Source organism: Colletotrichum aenigma, assembly GCF_013390185.1.
Source record: "Colletotrichum aenigma strain Cg56 chromosome Unknown KSG_Cg56_contig01, whole genome shotgun sequence".
Lineage (NCBI taxonomy): Eukaryota > Fungi > Ascomycota > Sordariomycetes > Glomerellales > Glomerellaceae > Colletotrichum > Colletotrichum aenigma.
In genome coordinates, this window is record NW_023500907.1 from 209073 (window position 1) to 230270 (window position 21198).

General features: G+C 54.0%; 6 protein-coding genes across 6 annotated transcripts; 4 read left to right on the plus strand and 2 right to left on the minus strand.

Moving 5' to 3' along the window:
* Positions 1-3444: 3444 nt before the first annotated feature.
* On the plus strand, positions 3445-4071 carry CGCA056_v000061 (uncharacterized protein; the record flags this gene model as incomplete). Its single annotated transcript, XM_037315322.1, has 3 exons — positions 3445-3617; positions 3668-3762; positions 3851-4071. 3 exons carry the CDS (start codon positions 3445-3447, stop codon positions 4069-4071), a joined length of 489 nt encoding a protein of 162 aa, XP_037185835.1.
* Positions 4072-4355: 284 nt separating this feature from the next.
* Positions 4356-6600, minus strand: CGCA056_v000062 (uncharacterized protein; the record flags this gene model as incomplete). The annotated part of the gene is made up of 2 exons (XM_037315323.1): positions 4356-5319; positions 5369-6600. 2 exons carry the CDS (start codon positions 6598-6600, stop codon positions 4356-4358), a joined length of 2196 nt encoding a protein of 731 aa, XP_037185838.1.
* Positions 6601-7726: 1126 nt separating this feature from the next.
* CGCA056_v000063 (uncharacterized protein) lies at positions 7727-9693 on the plus strand (the record flags this gene model as incomplete). The annotated part of the gene is made up of 4 exons (XM_037315324.1): positions 7727-7964; positions 8334-8528; positions 8628-8679; positions 8739-9693. The coding sequence occupies 4 exons, from the start codon at positions 7727-7729 to the stop codon at positions 9691-9693; spliced, it is 1440 nt and encodes a 479-aa protein (XP_037185837.1).
* Positions 9694-10165: 472 nt separating this feature from the next.
* On the minus strand, positions 10166-10688 carry CGCA056_v000064 (uncharacterized protein; the record flags this gene model as incomplete). The annotated part of the gene is made up of 2 exons (XM_037315325.1): positions 10166-10275; positions 10319-10688. 2 exons carry the CDS (start codon positions 10686-10688, stop codon positions 10166-10168), a joined length of 480 nt encoding a protein of 159 aa, XP_037185840.1.
* A 3013-nt stretch (positions 10689-13701) lies between these two features.
* ERV2 (FAD-linked sulfhydryl oxidase ERV2) lies at positions 13702-14507 on the plus strand (the record flags this gene model as incomplete). The annotated part of the gene is made up of 3 exons (XM_037315326.1): positions 13702-13931; positions 14063-14428; positions 14489-14507. The coding sequence occupies 3 exons, from the start codon at positions 13702-13704 to the stop codon at positions 14505-14507; spliced, it is 615 nt and encodes a 204-aa protein (XP_037185839.1).
* A 688-nt stretch (positions 14508-15195) lies between these two features.
* Positions 15196-16253, plus strand: PRE3 (Proteasome subunit beta type-1; the record flags this gene model as incomplete). Its single annotated transcript, XM_037315327.1, has 6 exons — positions 15196-15229; positions 15347-15392; positions 15449-15463; positions 15517-15551; positions 15629-15869; positions 15938-16253. 6 exons carry the CDS (start codon positions 15196-15198, stop codon positions 16251-16253), a joined length of 687 nt encoding a protein of 228 aa, XP_037185842.1.
* Positions 16254-21198: the final 4945 nt, after the last annotated feature.

Below are 21198 nucleotides of genomic sequence, written 5' to 3' on the forward strand. Positions count from 1 at the left end.
GACTGTCCGAGTCGCATCCCAGCAATCAGTGCAGCGCGAGATAACTTTTGTGGTAAAGTTTAAAAGTTTGACAGGAACTTAATTGCATTCTTCGGGAATGTGGGCAGAAGAAGGGAAGTACATAGGGGGCCTCCAGAAGATGGGACTTTGACGAAGGAAGCCCGATTAGGCAAGAGGCCGCTCCAATCATTGTAGCCCATCAGCCGGGACAACCTTGCACCTCATAGACCGACAGTCTGGAAAACCGCATGCACGACACGCAGATAATAATCAGATGGCCTCATCCCGTCTCATAAGAACAATAGTCGACTCTTTCACACGTGGCACACGTGGCGGGCGTGTGTGGAGTCATCACCTTCATTGCTCTCAAGCTCAATTTTCGAATCGACAGCTATGTCGATAGCAACTTTGAAAAGTTCCACGAGATTTCAGAAATTTATGGAGGATTTCAAGTTCTCATAGCTTCTATGGCTACACACAAGATCATTTCGTGGTGGGCCTAATGCTCCAATACAACAGGAAGTGGTGCGCGATGTATTCACATCAAGCGTGCGATTGGCTCAATCTCTTGATTATGCCCAGGTCTTGATGCCCGGAAGTAGGATTGTCCGCTCAGATATTTCCGAGGTAATTGAGACGTAAGGGATTGGCGTGATATTTCCCCGCAACCTGCTTACCGCCTCACCAACGTCGAATTTGCTGCGACAAGAACGTCGTTTTGAAGTTTTCTTGAGCCTCTGTGAAAATGGATACGTCAAGTCAATATGAGACGCCAAGAGCGTCCCCAGATACTCAAGGCAGAGTTATCATATCAGGAACACCAGTCTTGGAGAGCCGTCTCATGTGTGAGGATACCATCGAGCTTGGTGCCATCACTTTGCCTCCAGCAGAATCGAATGAGCTTGCGCAGCGATCAACCAAGACTGACATCGTCGATCAGTCGTCGAGACTTCCCTTTGGTCGGCTGATGTCCGCTTATCTCTGCCTGGCAGCCATCTACTTCATCCAAACACTCGACATCAACTCCGTCGCGACAGCGCTCCCAGCCATTGCTCGATCCCTTGGTGCAGGTAATAGCATCACATGGGCAGGAACAGCTTACCTCATGGGACAGACCGCCTTCCAATCTCTGTACGGACGCCTGTCTGATATCTTTGGCCGCAAGCCCGTCTTGCTCGTGTGCATCGGCTTTCTCGTGGGCGGGGATCTCCTTTGCGGCTTTGCTCGCACTCCATTGTGGCTGTATGTCTGCCGAGCGCTTAGCGGTGTCGGCGGCGGAGGAATCAGCTCGCTGGTTCAGATCACAGTCAGCGATCTAGTCAGCTTGAAAGACCGTGGAAAGTATCAGGGCATGCTGAGCGCGTCAATAGGCCTCGGCGCCAGCACCGGTCCTTTCATCGCAGCCAGCATGTTGCGCAAGGGCGAAACGGGCGGCGTTTAGGCTTGGAGATGGATATTTTGGGTTCCTCCTATCCTCGCCGCGGCGTGTGCGACAGCCATCTGGCTTTGCCTCCCGTTGAAACCCGTCACTGGAAGTTGGCGTGAGAAGTTGGCCAAGATCGATTGGTACGGTCTGGGTGCCGCAATGGCAGGAGTGCTTCTCCTATTGGTAATTGCTTTCCAGGTCACCTTGATTCACCAATGTCTGTGCTGATAAGCTGTAGATCCCTCTTAACTCAGGAGGAAGTATCTGGCCTTGGCACAGCGAGCATGTGATCACAATGCTCATTTTAGGTGGCTTCTTCTTCATCATATTCGCCGTCATTGAGAAGTCTGTGGCCAAAATACCATTGATCCCGCTCCGTCTATTTGGCCAGAGATCGACGGCAGTCATGTACGTTCAGAGCGCTTTGTATGATTGCGTCTGGCAGGTAAACCTTTACTTTCTCCCCATCTATTTCCAGGAAGTCCGCGGGTACAGCCCGTTGAGGAGTGCGTCCCTTACCCTGCCTCTTCTACTGATTCACAGCGCTGCTGGGGTGGCATCGGGTCCAATTATGAGTAAATCCGCGAGGTAGGAGATTGGAATCGAAAACACTTGAACGTGTTAACAACAAGCGCTTAGATACGCACCAATCTTATTCATCGGCATGGGTTTATGGACCCTCGGATCGGGTTTGAAACTCGTCTTTTCGCGCACGACTTCCATCAGTGTTTACGTAACGGTTCTTCTCATTGAAGGAACCGGAATCGGTTTCGTTCACCAGCCAGCCCTGGTGGCCCTCCAGGCACTCTCAAAGCCCGAGGATCGCGCTGTTGCGACTTCTACGAGAAATCTCATGCGTATGCTTGGATCCGTGGTCGGAATGTCTCTCTCAACGGCAGTTCAATACTCGGTAATGAAGTCAGCGCTGCCAGCAGATCTGCCTGAGTCTATTCGATCAAGTATAATTGGCGGAACATGGCAGCGTGGAGATGTCGACTCTCATGATTGGGAACAGGCAATTTTGGATGCCAAGATGAAGGGCGTCCACATGGTCTTCGTCATGCTTGTACCGCTGATGGTCCTTTGTCTTGGAGGATGCTGGCTTATCCCAAACGTTGCATTGATGGGTGATGAAGAACGTCGAGATACACAATCGGAGCAGACACAGTAGGTCGGATGCGCAATGCATCGACTATTTAGATATGAAGGCATCTTCCGCCTCACGTTGGACAGATGGATAGTTGGGTCGCTAACAGTACCTGTGGCATGATCGGCTCATGTTATTACCAATAATCTTCCTCTTAGATACCGCGCCCCTCTTTCGTTGATACCTGTACTAGTTTTTCGTTAATTCAGCCTGCCCTCAGGATCATGGGCTATATTTCGACAGCATTTCCCCTGGTCCGGACCTATGAGCTTTGGGAACCTCTGTTGGAATACTACACAGCCCCTTATTCATTAAGACAAAAATAGCCGGAGTCCAATTTGTTTGAATCAGTTCATACAACTGACAGGCTCCTCCCAAACATCCCCTCTCCGATCACGAGACGTCGAAAAGGCACCATTGAACAATCGATGATTGGCTCTCAAGCGACGGCAGATGATACCTGTCAAAATATTCGGCCACCTGTGTTGCAACCGTCTTGGCATGTGCCAATTTATAAATCTTCCAAATTCGTATTGCGATTTCCTATTACACGAATAACACCTTCTCCGCATTTTCCAAGACGGATGCGTGTTGCGCTCGATTTGGTTGAGCTCAATAGGCTAAATCTCTACAACTCGGCAGTTCGACAGCGCCCAGGTCGGTTTGCAGGAGGGGCTTCCGTTGGCGATTTTGAACGGCTTGATGGTGGCGAAGGTATGGAAAAGCATTAATGGGGCAGTGAGAGGGACTGAGTGATGAGTTGGAACTATAAAAGTGATCCCCATCACTGCCGATTTAGGACTGAAACCTTTGGACAGCAAGTTGAACACAACATACTCAATCACAGATATTCTCGCAATCAATCCCCAACATGAAGTACATTTTGGTTCTTTCTGTGGTTTCTGGCGCTCTTGCCTCTCTCAACTGCACGGCTACAGCAAATGTCAAGACGTACTGCTGCCCAGACGCCAACTCTGAGGTCGTCAAGACAGGTCCCGCAGGTGCCCTCATCATGATGGGCTGCGCCGCCGACAACACCAACAAGTTCGTCTCTCACTTGACGCCCATCATGGCCTTATTTCTAATGCGGACAGGAACTGGTACTGGAATTACAACGGCCTGTACACGGCATATTCGACCCAGTTCAAGGACTGCTACCTGAACACTATCCCCTTCAACGACCTCAAGGGTAAGCTTCTCTTCTCCTCCGTCCTCTCTTCGAGGGAGGACATCTTGGATTCGGCGGTGGGAAAGCTGATCTGGGTGGCATGACAAAGTCCTTCCGGACTGCAAGGACGATACCTACGTGCTCGACCTCACTCGTGGCAAATCCGGGCCCCTTGACAAGTGCAACCCCAACTGCGTCAGCCAGAACAAGTTCCCTGCCAACACCTACTTTGGTGATCGACAGAAGGAGACCAACATGGCCTCGGACTTCCCGCGTCCGGGTGGGAGCGGTGGAGGGTGGCCATGGAGGGGCAGGCAGCGACGGACTTGAGCTGCGGGAGCTGTTCCGTTAAGTCGGTGAGATGGAAATATAAGGCTTGGGGACACACTCGCTTCACGTTGGTATTTCCTTGTTATTGATAGGTTGAGCAAATCAATTATAGTCGATCCAGCAGACTTGCCTGCGTCTGATCCAAGTACTAGCATTAAAGAGGGTGAAGGTAAATATCCAATCAACGCCAGGTTTCCAAAAAATACGAAAAATCAAAAAGGTATCAAAAGTAGGCCGTAACAGCATATCATCCGAAGCCTCCAGATCCAATCTATCCTCTCTTATTATTTTGCCGCTGCCACGGCCGCTTGCGTCTGGGCGGGAGGTGCCGCTGCCACAGGAGGAGGTGGCGCAGCAGAACTCTCGCCTCCTTCGTGCCCGTGCCCGAAAAGCTTCTTGATGCTCTTGGGGTCTTCGATGGCGTCCAGAGCCTTTTGCGTGGTGCTCTTGTGCCCATGCTCCCCCGCACCCTCCATTGAATCCAACTCGCTCTCGCCCGAGCTGAGAGAGCTGGAGCTGGGGCTGCGGTTGAGCACCATGTTCACCATTCTGCCCTCCTTCTTCTTGATCTCGACCTGCTCCTTCTTCATCTTCTGCAGCTTCTCGTCCTCGCAATGCATCACGACGATGCCCATGCCAGGGAAGTTGGCCTCGAGGAACTCCTTGAGCTTCGGGAGGATGGACTTGTCGGGTCGGTAGGTGCCGGAGTCGTTGTCGATGGTGAGCTGGTAGTGAGCGGGGTTGTGCGGGGGGTGGCCATTCGGAGGGCCGCCGGGCAGCTCGTCTGAGGGGTGTGTCTTCTCTTTAGGCTCGGGGTCTTCCGAGGCATCCGGCTTTTCGAGCCGGCGGACGAAGAACTCGCCTGAGCAGGCGATGTAGGTTTCAACGTCGCTGTGCATGGTGTGCTTGCTAAGCATGTCGATGCTGAATTCCTTTCCGGTTTCCGTGAAGCGGAACATGCCGTCGAGGGTCAAAACGTATGTGAAGATGCGGCCACCTTCGTCGAAGTGGACCATCTTGAGGAACTGGAGAGCTGCCTCCTTGGATCGTGCTTTGAATACGCCGTACTCGGTCGATCTGTCGAAGTTGTAGACACGGTTGTGTTGCTTGTGCAAGGCCTTGTTGAGGATCCTGCCTCGCAAGCCACTCTTCGCGAACATGAGGCCGATCATGGGCCTGAACTCAACATAACGGTGGTAGAGCTCAGGTGGCACTGGACCTGAGAGCTGCATCTCATTCGATTGGAAGCTAGAGAGTTAGAAACCACGTCCGGCGATAGAACAGATGATGAACCTACTCGTATTTGGTCGTCTTCTTTTTGCCCTTATTTTCGTCCTCATCGAAGAGTTGATCGGACCCAGCATCCTCGCTCTCATCCCTGTTGACCTTGACACCGGTGAGGCGTCCGATCATGGGACTGAAGTGCTTGAAGTAGCTCGTGGGGCCCACGGTGTACATCTGCGCGTGAGGAGGATTCGACTCTCCCAAGACTTCCATGCTAATCCATAGCCTCGGCGACATGTCTACGTTAGGATCAAAGTGGCTGGTGATGGCCTTGAAGAAGTACGCGCGCTTGCTACCCATGCGCTTCTTCGCGATGAACTCTTGGCCAGGTTGCGGGTAGCCCTTCCACTCCAATCCCACATGCGGGACGCGGACAGTGACATTGCCGAGACGGTCATCGTGGTCGGGGTAATCTTCATCGTAGAGCCGGCACTTGATGATGAAACCATCGGAAGGAATGTTAGCGACAACCCACTCGTCGTTCCACACGGGCTCGGTCGTCGTTCTCTCCGTCTTTGTGCGATGCGTCAGGTCTGGGTCCTCTTTGTGGCGCTTGGGGACAGCTGCCTTGAGTGTGACGTGGATGTAGGGGTCCGACGATCTGGTGCCCAGGTCTGCAGCCGGCAGGTTCGAAGCTTTGTGGAAGATGAATCGCACGGTGTACCCGGGAGGCGCATCTGGGAGCGGGGTCTTGTCGAAGCCGCCAGAAGGTTGGGTCTTGTCCTTGACCTTCTCTTTGCTCTCGGCATAGAGTTCCTTAAGATTGCTGGAGCGATGATGCGGCTTCTCGTTGGGGGTCTTATGACCGTCAGCATTGGGATTCTGCTTACTCTCGATTCTGTCCTCGAGAGCCCCCTCCTTCTGTCGCGGCAACCCGTCCCCTTGAGTTGAGGGCCCACCGTTTGCTGACGGGACATTGCCCTCAGTAGCTATTGCAGACGGTCCGGCTGCTTCCAGAGACGTGCCGTCCAATGCGGTGCCATTTGCCGCATGGCCGTTGGCGTCTGTCGCGTCCGACGTGCCATTCGGTAGATGGCCGTTCGTCGTCGGGCTGTCGGTTGCTGAGCCATTCGGCGCATAGCCGTTCGGAGCATGACCGTTCGGCTGTTGCCCAGGAGCCTGAGCCGACACGCGAGGCTCACTGCTCTGCTCAAGAGGTGCGGTCGCATTAGAGATGCCAGGCCCATCAGAGGGGCCGTCAGAGTGTGGATGCCCGTTGGGCCTTTGCTCTTCCGCGGCCGACATTCTCCGCTGACAGAGAGAGGCGATGGGGGCGGAAATAAGCTTGTTTGGGTTGCCGAGGTCAAAGCAGGCGTCGTGGCTGATGCGTGTTGTCTTTCAACGGGCGCCAAAGCAGATGGCTTGAGGACGACCCTGGTGGTTGGCTAGACTGGCGAGATCTGAAGAGAAAGCCGATGGTTGAAAGGGAAAAATTAGATAGCGGCGGGAGATCCTGTAGAGACCCTGCAGTGCAGCGCTGTCGTGGCCGTTGCCAAGACCGCAGATCGGTTCTGGGGGTGGTAACCTTACTGGGCTGGGAATGCCGCGTGCCAATGATGTCTTCAGTGGACCAGAAAGCTTGGCATCTGGCCCGTGTTTCCCGCTTTCAGGGAGCTGGCTGATAAGATGAGGGGAGCTGTGGCTTAATTGTGCGACAGACAAAACCTAGAAGTAAGTGATTCAGTGGCGGGCGTTAGTCTGGCTGTAAGGATGATTCGTCTTTGAAGTAAGGTCTCCAATGTCAACAGTGACGTGGTTGTAGGACGGTAAGGTAAGATGAGAAAAGACTGCAGAGATTGCATCTACCTAAAAGAAGAGGCGCGTGTTGGCTGGGGAGGCAACCAGGGGGGGTAAAGAGAGATAATAGGTGAGGGGCTGGGAGCAGAGGTGAGGGGAGGGGGGGTCTAAGGTTATCACAGGCCGGCTAGCAGCCAGCCAGCCAGCTGAGAGAAAAGAAGAAAAAGCCCGCGACACACAGAGGAGCACCTCAGAAAAAAAGAGCCCAAGCTCGCGATCAACAAAGCGTCGCAAGCACCATCCAGCTGGCAGTGGAAACTGACGTCATTTGGACAAGATTCGGTGGTAAGGTGCGGCTAGAACGTGCCGAAGCCGGGGTTGGCTTGTCATCTTGGCTGCTACATGGCTCATTGGTCCCTGCTAAGCCTGCTTGGCCGCAGCTGACCGGTTTTATCCGACTTGCCTTCACATCAGCACATGTTTCACCATCACGAGCCTTCCAACCTTGCATGTTGGTTGCCTGTACGTAAAATCTTATGTGGAGAGACACCTGCATCTTGGAAGCCGAGGGGCCCGTCTTCCAAGACCAGACCGCCCATTACTAGGCAATTAGGTTATGTCTTGCCCGTTTAGGATGGTGGGGCACATGGACGCCTCCGATTCACAGTGTTATTCTGCAGGATCCGAGAGACCGGCCATTCGCTCCGTGTCTCGGCAAAGACCCACTGCCACTCCGGACTGCCTCCGGCCCGGTCCGGAAGCTTCTGTTGGCAGCCCGTTGGCCAAGAATCAGTCAAAGATTTGCGATGATTTCTTCTACCAAAATCCCACATCGCCCATCAAGGCTTCCGATGACACGGACAACTTAAAGAGTAAGTCCTTAGGCAACAGAGATTGATAATTGCCTGGATATAATGTATCATGGACGATACGCTGTAAGTCCCTGGACTGAGAGACGAAATATGTTGCTTCATTGTTTCAGATAATCGATTCAGTTTACAAGGACGGTGGAAATGCCTCGTTTCTTCCAAGCTTTGCCGGAAGATAAACACATACATCCTGCATAAGTATTCATTGATGACCTCGTGAAAAGAAGGTTGATTCAGTTGCACGCTAGAAACACCAGTTTCACAGAAGGAATACTCATCAAAGACTTGAATAATGCTATCTCCAAGCGGATACGCCATGGAACTCAGCTGGTGGGCAGCATCAAAGCCGCAGTCTGCTCACCAGCCGCACAGCACCCCAGAAGCCTGCCCTCGACGACATAATCAAGGGCACAAACGAAACAATTTCAAAATTCCAGAAAACCCTGCCTCCCTCGAGATTTTTCTTCTACTCACCATCGCCAGCTTTGCTGTTTCTTGCTAGCGACACCACAACCTCAGGCCTCCAGGCTACTTTGGAGCACAGCAAATCAACCATGGACGACAGCGGTAAGTGCTTCATGAATCCTCATAAATACTGGCGTGAAATTCCGCGTTCCATGACTTCATCTACCCCGAGAATGTAGCCGGTGCTGACTGTGAAAGTAGACTCCTACCTCCAAGATCGAAGCAGCATGGAGGGCGCCGTGCAGTACGTCCCGTGAGCCCCTATCGCTTACATACATGCCCTCCTTGTTCCCTGGACTGACTTCCTTGCAGGCCCAAGTTGGCGTATCCCGAGGGTCCTCTTGTCAAAAGCGACGACGCGGTCGACCAGGGTCATGCCGTCTCCGACTCGGCTGCCTCGCCTTCTCCCATCGCCTATCAGGACCAAGGAAGCAACACCGCCGGCGATAACACCATCGACGAGGACGACCGTGCTCTCTACCAGTTGCTTCGTTATCACGTCAATTCTGAGATCTCCTCGACCTCTTCTGACCCCCAGCCTACCGGATCAGTCCCCACACCCTTTCCCTACCCTGTCGTGGGCGCGAGCGTTCCCGGTTACATCGCCGGCAACAACAACACCGGCCAGCCTGGAGTATTTGCCTCCCCCTCTGCCAACAACGCCTCCTTGGGCGCTCATGGCTACTTTCATTCGACCGGCTATACGAATGCTGCTCCTAGCAACGACCTCCCCCGCAATGCTCCAGTTGCTGCTATGACCACTGCCCCTACCGGCACCGCGTCTTTGAACATGAACGCCGTCTCTACCAACACTGCGCCCGCCAACGCCGCTCCTGTCAACGCCGCCCCAGCCAACACCGGCCCCGTCACCGTCGCTTACCAGGGACATCCCCTCTACAGCCGCCGCCGCCGGAACCGCATCGGCACTCGCGGCTGCCACGTGGGAAGCAGCGGCATTGACCGGCCAAACCCTCCGGAGCCGCTCCCCATCCCTGGACCTCCGGCCGGAGCCCCTCCCGGCGTGACCTATCCTCTCTCTCGAATGGCATACATGCCTCCTGGAGCTCCTTTCTACACCAGCAGCGGCCAGAAGCGATTTCCGTGCAACCGGTGCGGTCTCGTGCGATCCAGAGAAGATGAAACTCGATTTCATCTTCGTGATGTTCACTATCGCCAGGAGTACAAGTGGATTCATTACGGAAATCATGAGGAGGGACTCTACTACTTCGGCATCGACCAGTCTAACATCGACTGCCCTAGCATCTAGTGCTAGCACGTCATCCAATCTGGCTAAGAGGGGTTGGAAAGGCAACTGGGATATGACGCTCTTGGTGGAATGTACAGGAGGCATAGAGGCCAAGAGGCCCTCAAGATGGAACTACCAGCCGTTCCTCTGAACATGTATTCGCTTGCCGCGCAGAAATAGTTTGTTGACAGACTCCGTGGCCTTTGCTTCAGGTGCGCTGCTCATAGATCTCATCGGGCCTGTAGAGCCATCGTTACTCAAGGCAGATTACAAGCATGGTTCTCCATAAATGTGATGGAACGAGTATGCTGGATTTTCTGCTACGTGAAATGAATGCGTGATGGCCATCTGAGCTGAGTTGTTTGCGAAAAATGAACGATAGGTGCTCAGCTGACAGACTCAACAACCTTGGAGAAAGGAAACCACCCGTACAGCTGTCTCCCCCAGGGAGAATACTACCCTTAGATGTGACCAGGCTTTCCCATGATTCCATCTAACACACCACCCTGAAAGACCATCGAGGCTGCGTCTGAGTGTTGAGACAGAATCCACCCTTGAAGGTCCTCGGGTTCTTGTCACAAGTTCCGTCCTCGTAAGTATGGACTGTTCCGCAGTTGTCAGCATCTCCTCACATATTATTCCTCACTGAAGCAAGGGCCGCGGATAAGATTGATTCCACGAGTGTGAGCCGCAAGCGTGACACACTGGTTGCGGTTGTAGGTTCGATGGGGCCCGCCGGAGCCCGAGTTGCACGTGTTGGTGCCGAAGAGCTGCAAAGTCACAGTATAGGCCTGGCGGGCTTCGAGATCCTCCAAGTCTCTGGCTTCGACCTCTTCAACCTCCCGAGTGGGAATTTCATCGATCTCTCGTGCCGCAATGTCTTCGGGAGCTCGAGCCGCGACTTCGGCCACTGGGACCTCGACGCCGACGGCCTCAGGGGCGGGTCCTGCGAGAGAAGAGGGCGCCAGGACGGCGAAGATGGCAAGAGCGGCGGGGGCGATGTTGCTGAAGAGCATTTTGAATGGGAATTTGCTGTTGGTGGTGAAGTAGCTGGTTTGCTCGACTTGTTCGACTGCGTCTTGGTTGGAAGTGAGAGAACTCAGAAGGAGAAGGGCAAGAAACCTGCGGAATTCATAGTTGAGATTGGAGCGGCGGATATCTTTCGTCTCACAGATACTCGGAAACCCTATCATCATCTTCAGATAGTCTGGTTGAGGGATAAGGGCTGACATGCTCAGGACATGCTGTTTTCGATCACTTGACAATTTCGTTCGTCGCCCGAGGCGTTGAAGTCTGCCTCACGTTCTCATGTGGACGTTCGTAAGCAACGCCGTTGTTAACTCAAAGTTTCATCCGGAATGGGTAAACAGAAGTCGTATCCACGATTTCTACACGCATTACTTCAAGCAGGGTATCTCTTAATCGGCAGGTATTGTGCCTTGCTGCAGGTATGCCAGGCAAAGGCAAGGCTGAATACTTGCCATGTTTGGCAGAAACGTCTTGTGGATGTGGCAGGAAGTCTTGGCTTTCCTAAGGTCCCCGGATGAATGGGCATGTCAAGGCTAGTGATGTTCTTCAATCGCACTTGAGCTGTTGCGTCTTCTAAGACAAGTTGATGCTGAGCAATTATCAGGGCTTGGGGGTTGACATGCCGATCTGTCGAGTAGGTGTCAGCTGTGGCGGTATATTAGTCTACAGTCAAGCGTTGCGAGAGACATGTTTCTTCCCTCCTAACGTTTTCTTCTTGGCTGGATGTAAACCTTAGAATTACAGTACTGCTGAAAATTGATAATGACTTAGGTATCTATCTATATATATCTATATATGACATGGCGATCTAGGACGAGAAACGATTTTGAGGCACCCTGCGGTGCAAAAGCTCGGCACACTTTCTCTACGACTTATTACTATGATCCTACTTAACCTTTCCTCTTCTGGGTTTCTATCATACGAACTCAAGTTCTGTATTCATGGAATTGATTAAGGCCAATGGCAATGGACTGAATCAAAAATGCTTCGGCAACGGCCTCATACTCACGAGAAACAACAGCAGGAGGTTTGAATCTCAATGAAAACCATCATGATTCAAACGTGGACATTAATGGATAGCCCCACGGAGTAGGCCTTCGCATTTGACTTGCTTGGTGGCGTTCTTCAGTGTGTCGCTTTCTAACTGAGCCGTCAAACAGACGGAATAGGGAACCTGAAGTCTTTGTATTATCTGTTGGCTCATGACCAGGGCATCGACCAGAATAATTCTGACGCCTAATCAGCCAAAGTCCCCAATGACATGATAATCGGTAAGGGGAGAACGTTACCTAGTGTTTCCTAAACGGAAGCTCTCATCTCATGGCTACGATGGAACGCATCTGAGTGGTCCTTCGTGTCCAGGACTCAAAAGTGCCTCGCCTCGGAGGACGTTGAGATCAGCCTCCCCCATGGGGTAAGCTACGGCTCGGCGCGTTAGTCTCACATGCCGCAGACGTCAAAGCCATGAGACAAACCTCCGGAACTACCCGCTGCATTCATTGCATATGAAGAGAAGAGAAGATCTACAGCTGGGGTCAGTATGTTTTCGTCGCGTCTCACATTATTCACATAGTAATTTGTGGTCAGGTTTGTCTCAACGTACTCAGGTTTGACCAATAGCTTGCTTTAGCAGTTTTATTTCATTGCATAAAGGATTACTGCCTGCATTCTCGATCGACGTCGATTCCTCTCACGGCAATTGATCCTCACGCTGCCTGTCATCGGTCTCTTGAGCCTGGGTGTGTGATCTGTTTTCGGCTGTCTCAGGTTTAATTTCACGCGTTTCTCTAGATGACTTGTCTTAGCTAACAATGTTCACGAAATATGCATTATTGTACGGATAAACAGAATGAGCCTCAACAAAACTTATTGAGCCATCAAACTTCGCAACACGTGAAGGAGCAGCCTCGTGCTTAGCTGAAAGGTGTTCATGGATTTCCCGAAAGCGGAATGGTAATACGTGACCAATGCACCGCGATAGAAGCATCACGGGATTGGTAGGTGAACACTCGAAACTTTGAGCTTTACAGTACACATCGTTTAGGATATTGTTCGTTGAGCCAAGCTCCGTATCAATTGCCCACATACTTTTCAAAACCACTGACCGGTGTTGACGATGAAGGTGAAGTCTCTGTGAAGTTAGAAATTCTTGACCATGGGCTGTGGTGGACATTTACGGAGGAAGCTCGTTAGACCACGACGAGCCGTCGAGCCTCCTCCGTCTCGGATCTCGGAATGGCCTCACCCTGGCAGCAATGGCAGGCGATTTATTTGGTGGATTTTTCCTGCAGTGCTAGAGAAGGTTAGAGGCAATTAAGGCGGCTGTCAGGGGCCGAAGTGGAGTGAACCTGAATCAAAGTTAAGGGGTTACACCTGCGCACGTGCCATGGATTCCACAGGGCTGGCGGTCCCTTGATTTTACAGCGATTCAGCGGTTGTCCCTCCTGTGAAGATGGGGAAGTGCATCGCTGGAGGGGGAACCGAACAATGAGGTAGGTACCTCAAGGTTAAGCCACCTCAGACTCGGACACCGGCGCGCCCACGCGAACAAAGAAATGCTGCTGATGCATCGAGCCACCTGCAGTAGGGGACTTTTGGCCATGCGACTGATGGCGCAACGCAGAAACCACAGCGATGGGATTGGCGCAGGGAAATAGCCTCGTCCGATGAACCCCTGCGCCGTGGGCCGACCAAATATCCCACCCTCCGTGCCGTCGGTCCAGTCCGGTCCAGGTCGGTCCCTCCAGAGAGTTTGGGGGCAATCATCAGTGGACGTGCCATCCGGCCAGTTGGAGCACTCAACCCCGGGCAAGCACCTTATCCAGGTGCACTCTGCGCAGCCAGGCGAAAAGCTACTCCCAAAAGGCGATCCGTCCGAAGTCCTCCAGCAAAGGAGGTTCGCGTGTCCCTCCTTTCTTTTCCCACACGACCACATTTCGACCTTCTCCCGTTCTTTTCACATGCGTCTTTGAGTACATACGCATTTCGACACATTTCAAGATGGCGAGGCGGCAGCACCTCTCCCTGATGGTCATCCTGGCCGTCGTGGCCTTCTTCAGCATCTTGTACCTCTTCTCCGGCAGCTCCCCCGATGCTCCGTCCCCCGCCGCCGCGCCCCTGAAGGGCGACACCGTCTCCTCGAGCGGCGACATGCCCGACCTGGGCCACATCTCTAACAGCATCCTCTCCGGCGAGTCCATCGCGCCCAAGCTGGAGAACGCGACGGCCAAGTAAGCTTCCCTCCCTCTCCCCCCTCCCCCATGGCCTGCCGAACCCCGGAGATCGATGATCTGCAAGCACCCGGCCGGCTCGTCCGGCGTCCATGGAAACAAGCAACCGCTAACAACGTAACCCCCAACAGAGCCGAGCTCGGTCGAGCCTCGTGGAAGCTCTTCCACACGATGATGGCCCGCTTCCCCGAAAAGCCCACCGCCGACGACTCCCTCGCGCTCAAGACGTACATCCAGCTCTTTGCGAGGCTATATCCCTGCGGCGACTGCGCATCCCACTTCCGCAAGCTGCTGGCCAAGTACCCCCCGCAAACGAGCAGCCGCAACGCCGCGGCCGGCTGGGCTTGCTTCGTACATAACGAGGTCAATACGAGGTTGAAGAAGGAGATTTTTGACTGCAACAAGATTGGCGACTTTTACGACTGCGGGTGCGGCGACGAGGACAAGAAGAAGGCTGAAGGCGGCGAGAAGGCGAGCATCGAGCTTCAGAAGGATGGGTAAGTGCGGCTGGCCGTAGAGTGCTTCATATTATGGAATCATGCTGACTGGCTGTGCAGGTTGACCAAGGGCGGTTAAGCGCGTTGACTGCGAGCGAGAAGATGGAAAAGGCGTTTGGAAAAAGGTTGTTACATATTAGAATCTTGTGTAAAAAGAGGACGTCTGCTGGGCCAGTTTTGTACATGGCATTCGGCTGATATGCGACCTTGATACCTGGGGCGCATTGGTTGAGGCTGGTTCCGGCATGAGGCGTCGCGAGAACATCAGAGCAGCATTGGTTAATTCGAATTATGTACCCATTTGGAGATGCCAGTGTTGAAGGTACCAGATTTCGCGCGATCCTTGCAGCCCACCCATGAGATGATGCGATGATAACAGCCCTTTCTCTGGGCGCCTCAGTCGATTACTGCGAGCTCACAAAAGACAATAGATGCAGTAAATTGTGATGCAACAAAAAGCTAGTGAAATTAATTCAATGATCCAAACAGTATTTCAACTTGCATCTGGCAACCGCCATGCTCTTAGCCCAGAGCTCCTGCCGTTGTATTATGTCATCAACATCACGTGATGCGCAGTCAAGCCGCAGGCGGGCAAGGCCAACGCGTGTCTGGAGCTGCCTGAGCTTCGATTGAGCTCCAGCCAGCCTTCCCTCAGCAACGACCGCCGCCCTTCCCACCGACGACATCAAACAAATCCTCTCCCCCCAACCGAAAACCGCCACTCCACCGACACATTCACACGAACGACCGACGCAGCGTAATTCACGATGGATTTCACCACCACCGGCATGCTCAACGAAGGTACGGCAAGCTCCCTCCTTCACCCCGGATGATGCAACCAGCTGCGGGACCTGCGTCCTGGGAACGTGGGGGGGTGTGAAGGGAAGCAAGCAGGGCAATGGAGCTGACCTGGCACAGATGGCATCCACGTCGACATGGAGAGATTAAAGAAGGGAGAGGTCAAGTAAGTGATGGCAATGGACCGATGTTTAGCTATGCAACCCCGCTGACGTATTCCAGCCTCGGAACCTCAATGTAAGCTACCCCTCGCTACCATATCACGACTCCCCGACCTGACGATCTTGTAGTATGGCAGTCACCTTCAAAGATGGTGTTATTCTCGGTATGTCACCCATAGCAGAGACATTGTTACCATCCTTCAGCGACGAGACAGCCATACTGACGAGCCAACGCCCCCAGGCGCTGATTCCCGAACAACGACGGGCGCGTACATCGCCAACCGAGTCACCGACAAGCTCACACAAGTCCACGACACCATCTGGTGCTGCAGATCAGGCTCCGCCGCCGACACTCAGGCCGTCGCCGACATCGTCCAGTACCAGCTCGGTCTCTACGCCATGCGCAACGGCAAGCCCCCCATGACGCAAACGGCCGGCGCCATCTTCCAGGAGATCTGTTACGCCAACAAGGATCGTCTGACGTATGTTCCTGCAGCCTGAAAATGTCCAATGGATGATGTGGTGATGTGCTAACGTTTCACTCGAACAGTGCCGGTCTCATCATCGCTGGCTGGGACGAGCGTCACGGCGGACAGGTCTACTCCATTCCCCTTGGAGGCTCCCTACACAAGCAATCGTACGCCATCGGCGGTTCCGGTTCGACGTACATCTACGGATACTGCGACGCCAACTGGAGGGAAGGCATGGAGGAGAAGGACGCCGTCGACTTCGTCAAGGGCGCGCTACAGGAGGCTATCAAGTGGGACGGCAGCTCCGGCGGTGTCATTCGCATGGTCGTCCTTACGGCAAAGGGTGCGCAGAGACATCTGTACCTCCCTGACGAGGACTACAAGGTGAAGCACTGAGCGTGATGACAGGGAGTTGGAGGAACCGAAGAGCAGCATATCGGCAGACGCTGATGGCCGACAAACTCCGTCAAGAGACGGGCGAGAGAGACGTTTTGCATGCTGGCCAGCCATGAGTTATGAACGAGCCTGCGAGCAGATGCCGAGGCGACTCGAGACTTGGCGACGAGCTTTGAATGTACAATAAATAGATTACCCGCAAGACGAGATTCTTCAACCAAAAAAAGAGGACTGCATGGGAAATGTCACGGATGATCAAACATTATCAATTCGTCCTCGATAAGGCTCGCCGTGAAACAGCTGATAAGGTCTCGAGGTCGCGTGAGAGCCAGTGTTACAGTACGCAATCTGGGGCTTGCAAGCCACGGCACGCGATGCGCTCCCGGCGCCTGTATGCACGATGCAGGGTGAGAAAAAAGTCCAAATCGATATTCCCGTCTGACAAGCGGATAGATAGACTTGGAGGCGGTGAAGGGACGCCTTTTTAGCGCGGGTCGGTTCTGCGGGTGCTGAAGAGCGGGAGCAAATCAGAGCGATGCGGGGTGGACGGGGAAAGGAACGATGTGCCCGCGGTGCTTCGCTGGATTCTTATTCTGGTCGTGACCTGCAACTGTGACTGCAGCGTGGTGACTTGGAGGAGACCTACGGTTCTTGTACCGCAGTGAGAAAGAGGCGGCGACTCGCTGGGAGGCACGCCATCCGGGTCACCGGTTTCGTCAGAGTCCAGGAGGTGAGCTGGGTTGATGAGACCGATCTCTTCTGGGCGTATTTGATGTAAGGTGAGTGCGTTGATGAGCGATGCGGACGAGGTGTGTCATGTAGCTGGCCGTCGGTGAAGGATTGGGAAGGCGATGGACCTGTGGATCAAAACGTGGGACGGGTTGTTGGTGACCTGGGGTGCCACGATATCCGATATCTGGCAACTGTGCGGCATGAAATCTCCATTTCCAAGGGGGATTGCGGTGAAGCTGTAGGCTGGGGCTTCTTCGAGAAGAAGGGACCCCGTGCTGGAGTCGACGCCGTGTATTGGCCGGGTCCTGCTCGACGGTGGTAGGGGTTTTTGCTCAAGGCGGGAGATGGGATGGAGAGGCGCCAGGCAGAGACATGGGTTTGCTGTACTGGAGGTGCCGGGGCGCGCGGGCGTGGGATGGGCAATGATGAAAGCTTGTTTCTTAGGGTGGCCCCCCTCACAATGGTGTTGTCAGTCAGCAATGAGGTCAGTGAAGGGCGGGTGACTGGGTGTCTGATTCGAGCGCAAAGCTGGCCGGCGTAGCGTGTTTGCCGGTATTTCTTGACAGTGGCATATCTGACAGTGCAGCGAGCCGTCTGCCGTCTAATTCATCCCATCTGCGTGTAAAAGTCCAGTCCAGACGGTGGTGTTGTGTCTGTAGATGCCGTCCAACAGCGGGTGTTTGCGCGGGAGAGACGGGTACCTGATGAGCCGCCGCCGGGAGACGGGGGACGGGGGGGACAGGTCCAGGTCTGGGCTTGTTTCTATTTTCTGATGTGATGTTGCGAACCGAAGACTGCGTTCCTTGGGTAGCGTAGCGTCCACGCCACGACGTGTCCTGGTTTGTTGGCGGGCGCCTTGGAAATTCTGGAGAAGCCATGTCTACTGCGTAATGGCCAGAGCGCTCAAGGGGAAAAAGAGGAGACAAGAGTGAGGCTGTGGTTCTCTGAGATGGAGACACACGAGATGTCTGCTTCATTTGGCGGAAGTGAGGTTCCAGATTCGGCCAACATCAGGTGTTGGCGGCAGGGATGGCGGGGGATGGAAGAGGATGGCATCGAAGAAATTCCGGGAATTGGAAGTGGCCAGTGTGTTCTGAAGGGTTCGCGATGGCGCCGAGATCCAATGCGAATGGATCCATCGGGAACTCCATCGTGGAGTGGGAATTCTTCCGTCTTGTTCAATTTGCGAGGGTCGCGGTGGATTGTGGTCTGCGACGGGTCGCATTGCGGCAGGCAGTTGGCCTGCTGGCCTGGAATGGTGGCTGCCACCTGCGAAAAGGGAACTGAGGTGACTGGTTGGGTGCGCGTGCGGCGTGAAAGGGAGGTGGCAGGGCTACCTTAGCAGGGGGAAAGTGCAGGGCACCTAAGGCAGGGCACGTACCTGTTCCGGATGGCACGCAGGACGGGCTTGGAAGGATGAGATGCCAAAATGGAAGTCGAGGCTCCCTTGCCCGGGCCTGCCTTTTCTTCGCGATCCCTGCTCATCAATCTCTTATCAGCGTTATCACTTATCAGGGCAGCCAGTCAGGATGCAGGATTAGCACACCTCCCCTCGCCGCCGCCCTGGATGGGATGGCTTTCTGGTAACTGGCGGTGGACTGTTGCGTTGCTTTTGTGTCGTGATTATGGTTTTGGTTTTGTAAGGTGATTTGAAGGCGTTGTTGCTCCGTCTGCATCGAAGCACCTTATCGCTTATCCAAACGACAACCGTTGGCGCATCCTTTGGAACTTCAGCTCCTGCGTCTGCGTCCCCGGTGCCCCCTCCACGTTGCCACGATTCCATCCATGAGGTGGGCTCAGACTCCCGAGCGTCGGTCTGCTTGGACATCTGCGAGCTGTCAATCTAATGCATTCACGGAGAGACGGTTGTGGATGTACGTATGTACATAACACTAGCTGTTGCTGGAAGGAATGAAAGCTTTAGACGGGGAGATTGGCGAATTGCCTTTGAGGTTACGTCAGGAAGCATCGCCATCGCGCATCAAGATTGGCAACATGAGTAGCAAGGTCCAGCCCCTGGAGCCGGCCGCCAGATTGAATGTCCCAATCTCCGGTAGAAGCTCCTCTCCCCCTCGAATCGATGCAGCGCATGTCATTTTGTGAAGCAGCAGCAGGCGGAGAGAGGCAGTGCTGAGTTCGGTTGGGCCCGCCAACTGGGAACTGGGCAGCCAAGAGTTCCAGGAAGGGGGGAGGCAGAGCCTAGAGGCACGCAGAAGCAGGGATTGCACGAGCGCGAGGAAAGGACCCTGGGACGGCGATGTGGTTGCGCGGCCTGTGAGTGGCTGCAGCGATGTGGCCTGGGGGGCAAGCTAGCGCCTGTTTATGTCATCAGATGTTTCGGGTGGCTCCCAACTTTTGCCATCCGCCACGCCTTCCTCCATCATGGGCCATTCGACGGTGAGGTTGTGAAGCTGGTCATCATGAAATAGACAGATTGTCCAGAGGGACTGACTGGCCGTATTGAGTTAGGTAGGTAGAAGAGACACATATGGCGTAGGTAGCTAAATAAAGTCGCTACGGGAAAAATAGGTCTCAAGAGAACACACAGACACCGCAACTTGGGTCTGCAAGTCCAGCGCAACACATGCACCTGCACTTGCACTTGCACTTGCACCAGCACATCGCAATCTCCAGCACCTATCGACAGAGCTGAGCTGCGAGCGAGCTGTGAGCTGTACAAGTCATTTCACACAAACACAACACAAACACTGCGAGTCGCATGAGCCACGGACACGAGTCTCGCTGCTCATCCTGTTCTGTTTGGGACGGCCACTTTTCGCCATTTACCTCATCTGGCTCCACCAGACCGCCAATCGCCTCCAAGGTCTTGGTCTTCATCTTGTACGGGTACTTCTTGTTCTACCCATTTCTTCTTCTTCAATCAAGCATCATATACAGATACTCCTACATCTTTGCGAGAGACCACGACTTCCACCATATCACCATCGTCCCTTCAAGTACCCAAGAAGCAGGGAAAGACAGAAGAATAACAACAGCACCTAACCTACACTGACTGACGCTGCACAAGCTCAGTCTCACAAGCCAAACCCGCTCGACACGACTCACAGCGACCCCACGAGGCGCGCCAGAGCCAGACCAACCGTCCAGCCCAACCCAACGCCTGTGCGCACCTGCTGCGGGTGGCTCCCAGTCCCAGTCCCAGTCCCAATCCCGGTGCAGTCCCAGTTCCAGCCCGGCCCATCATCCACTCTTGTTTTCGACAGACCAGCACTGGGCAGGCACAGGCCACAGACGTGGTTTCCCCTCCATCCATTTTTTTTTTGTAGCTGTACCTTCCCACCCAGTAACCTGGAAGGTAGAGGAACCTGTCTCCCACCGCACTGCATTGGATCGCACTTGCTGCTGCTGCTGCTGCTGCTCCTACTACTGTCGCTGTCGCTGTCGCTGTCGTCGTTGCTCTTGCTACCCACGCCCTCTTGCTGCTTCAGCTTCCCGCCCGCACCTTACCTTACCTTAGGTATCCAACCATCCCTCCATCCACATCCACCACCACCACCCGCTTTCTCTATTCATCCATCCATCCGCCATCCCCCCCGACTTCTTCCCCCCCCAGTCCACCTACCTTTTCTCTCATCGTCTTGTCTTCCACCAGACCTGACGTACGACGACATCCAAGAAGGAGGGTTTCTTTTCGCCTTGTTCCTGTGTTTTTTCGGGCCTTATCGCACACGTTTTGCGAAACGGAACAGAAACAGCATCGCGACTTTCGCCGAGTCCACCGTCCGACAGACGAGCCCGACACGGTATTTTCCCCTCTCCTCCTGCGATATTTGCCATCACCGCCTCCGTCGTCTTCGTCTTTGTTCAAACCCGACGCCCCCGTATCTGCCTATTTTCCGCTCGGCATTGGCTTCGACTGTCTATTGAGCGCTCTCGAATTCCCGATTCGACCTAAACCCCTCAACATTTTGCCTACTAGGACTCCCACCCGTCGAGACCCTGCTGCTTGTTTGCACTGGGCCAATAATTCCCCTCCATCACCAACATAGCACCGAGACACGCCGCTGCTGGAATATCGCGTCGACTCTCTCGCCTCGCCCCGTTACATCTATTCATACCATCTAGAATTATCGCCTGTCGACGGGCCCTCTCTCCCCTCGTTGGACGACTTAGGTGAGTGCTTTTGAATGGTCGCCCGCCGCGCGCTTTCTTCATGTCCGTCACCTTCCCTGCCATTGCAATCGCACGTGGT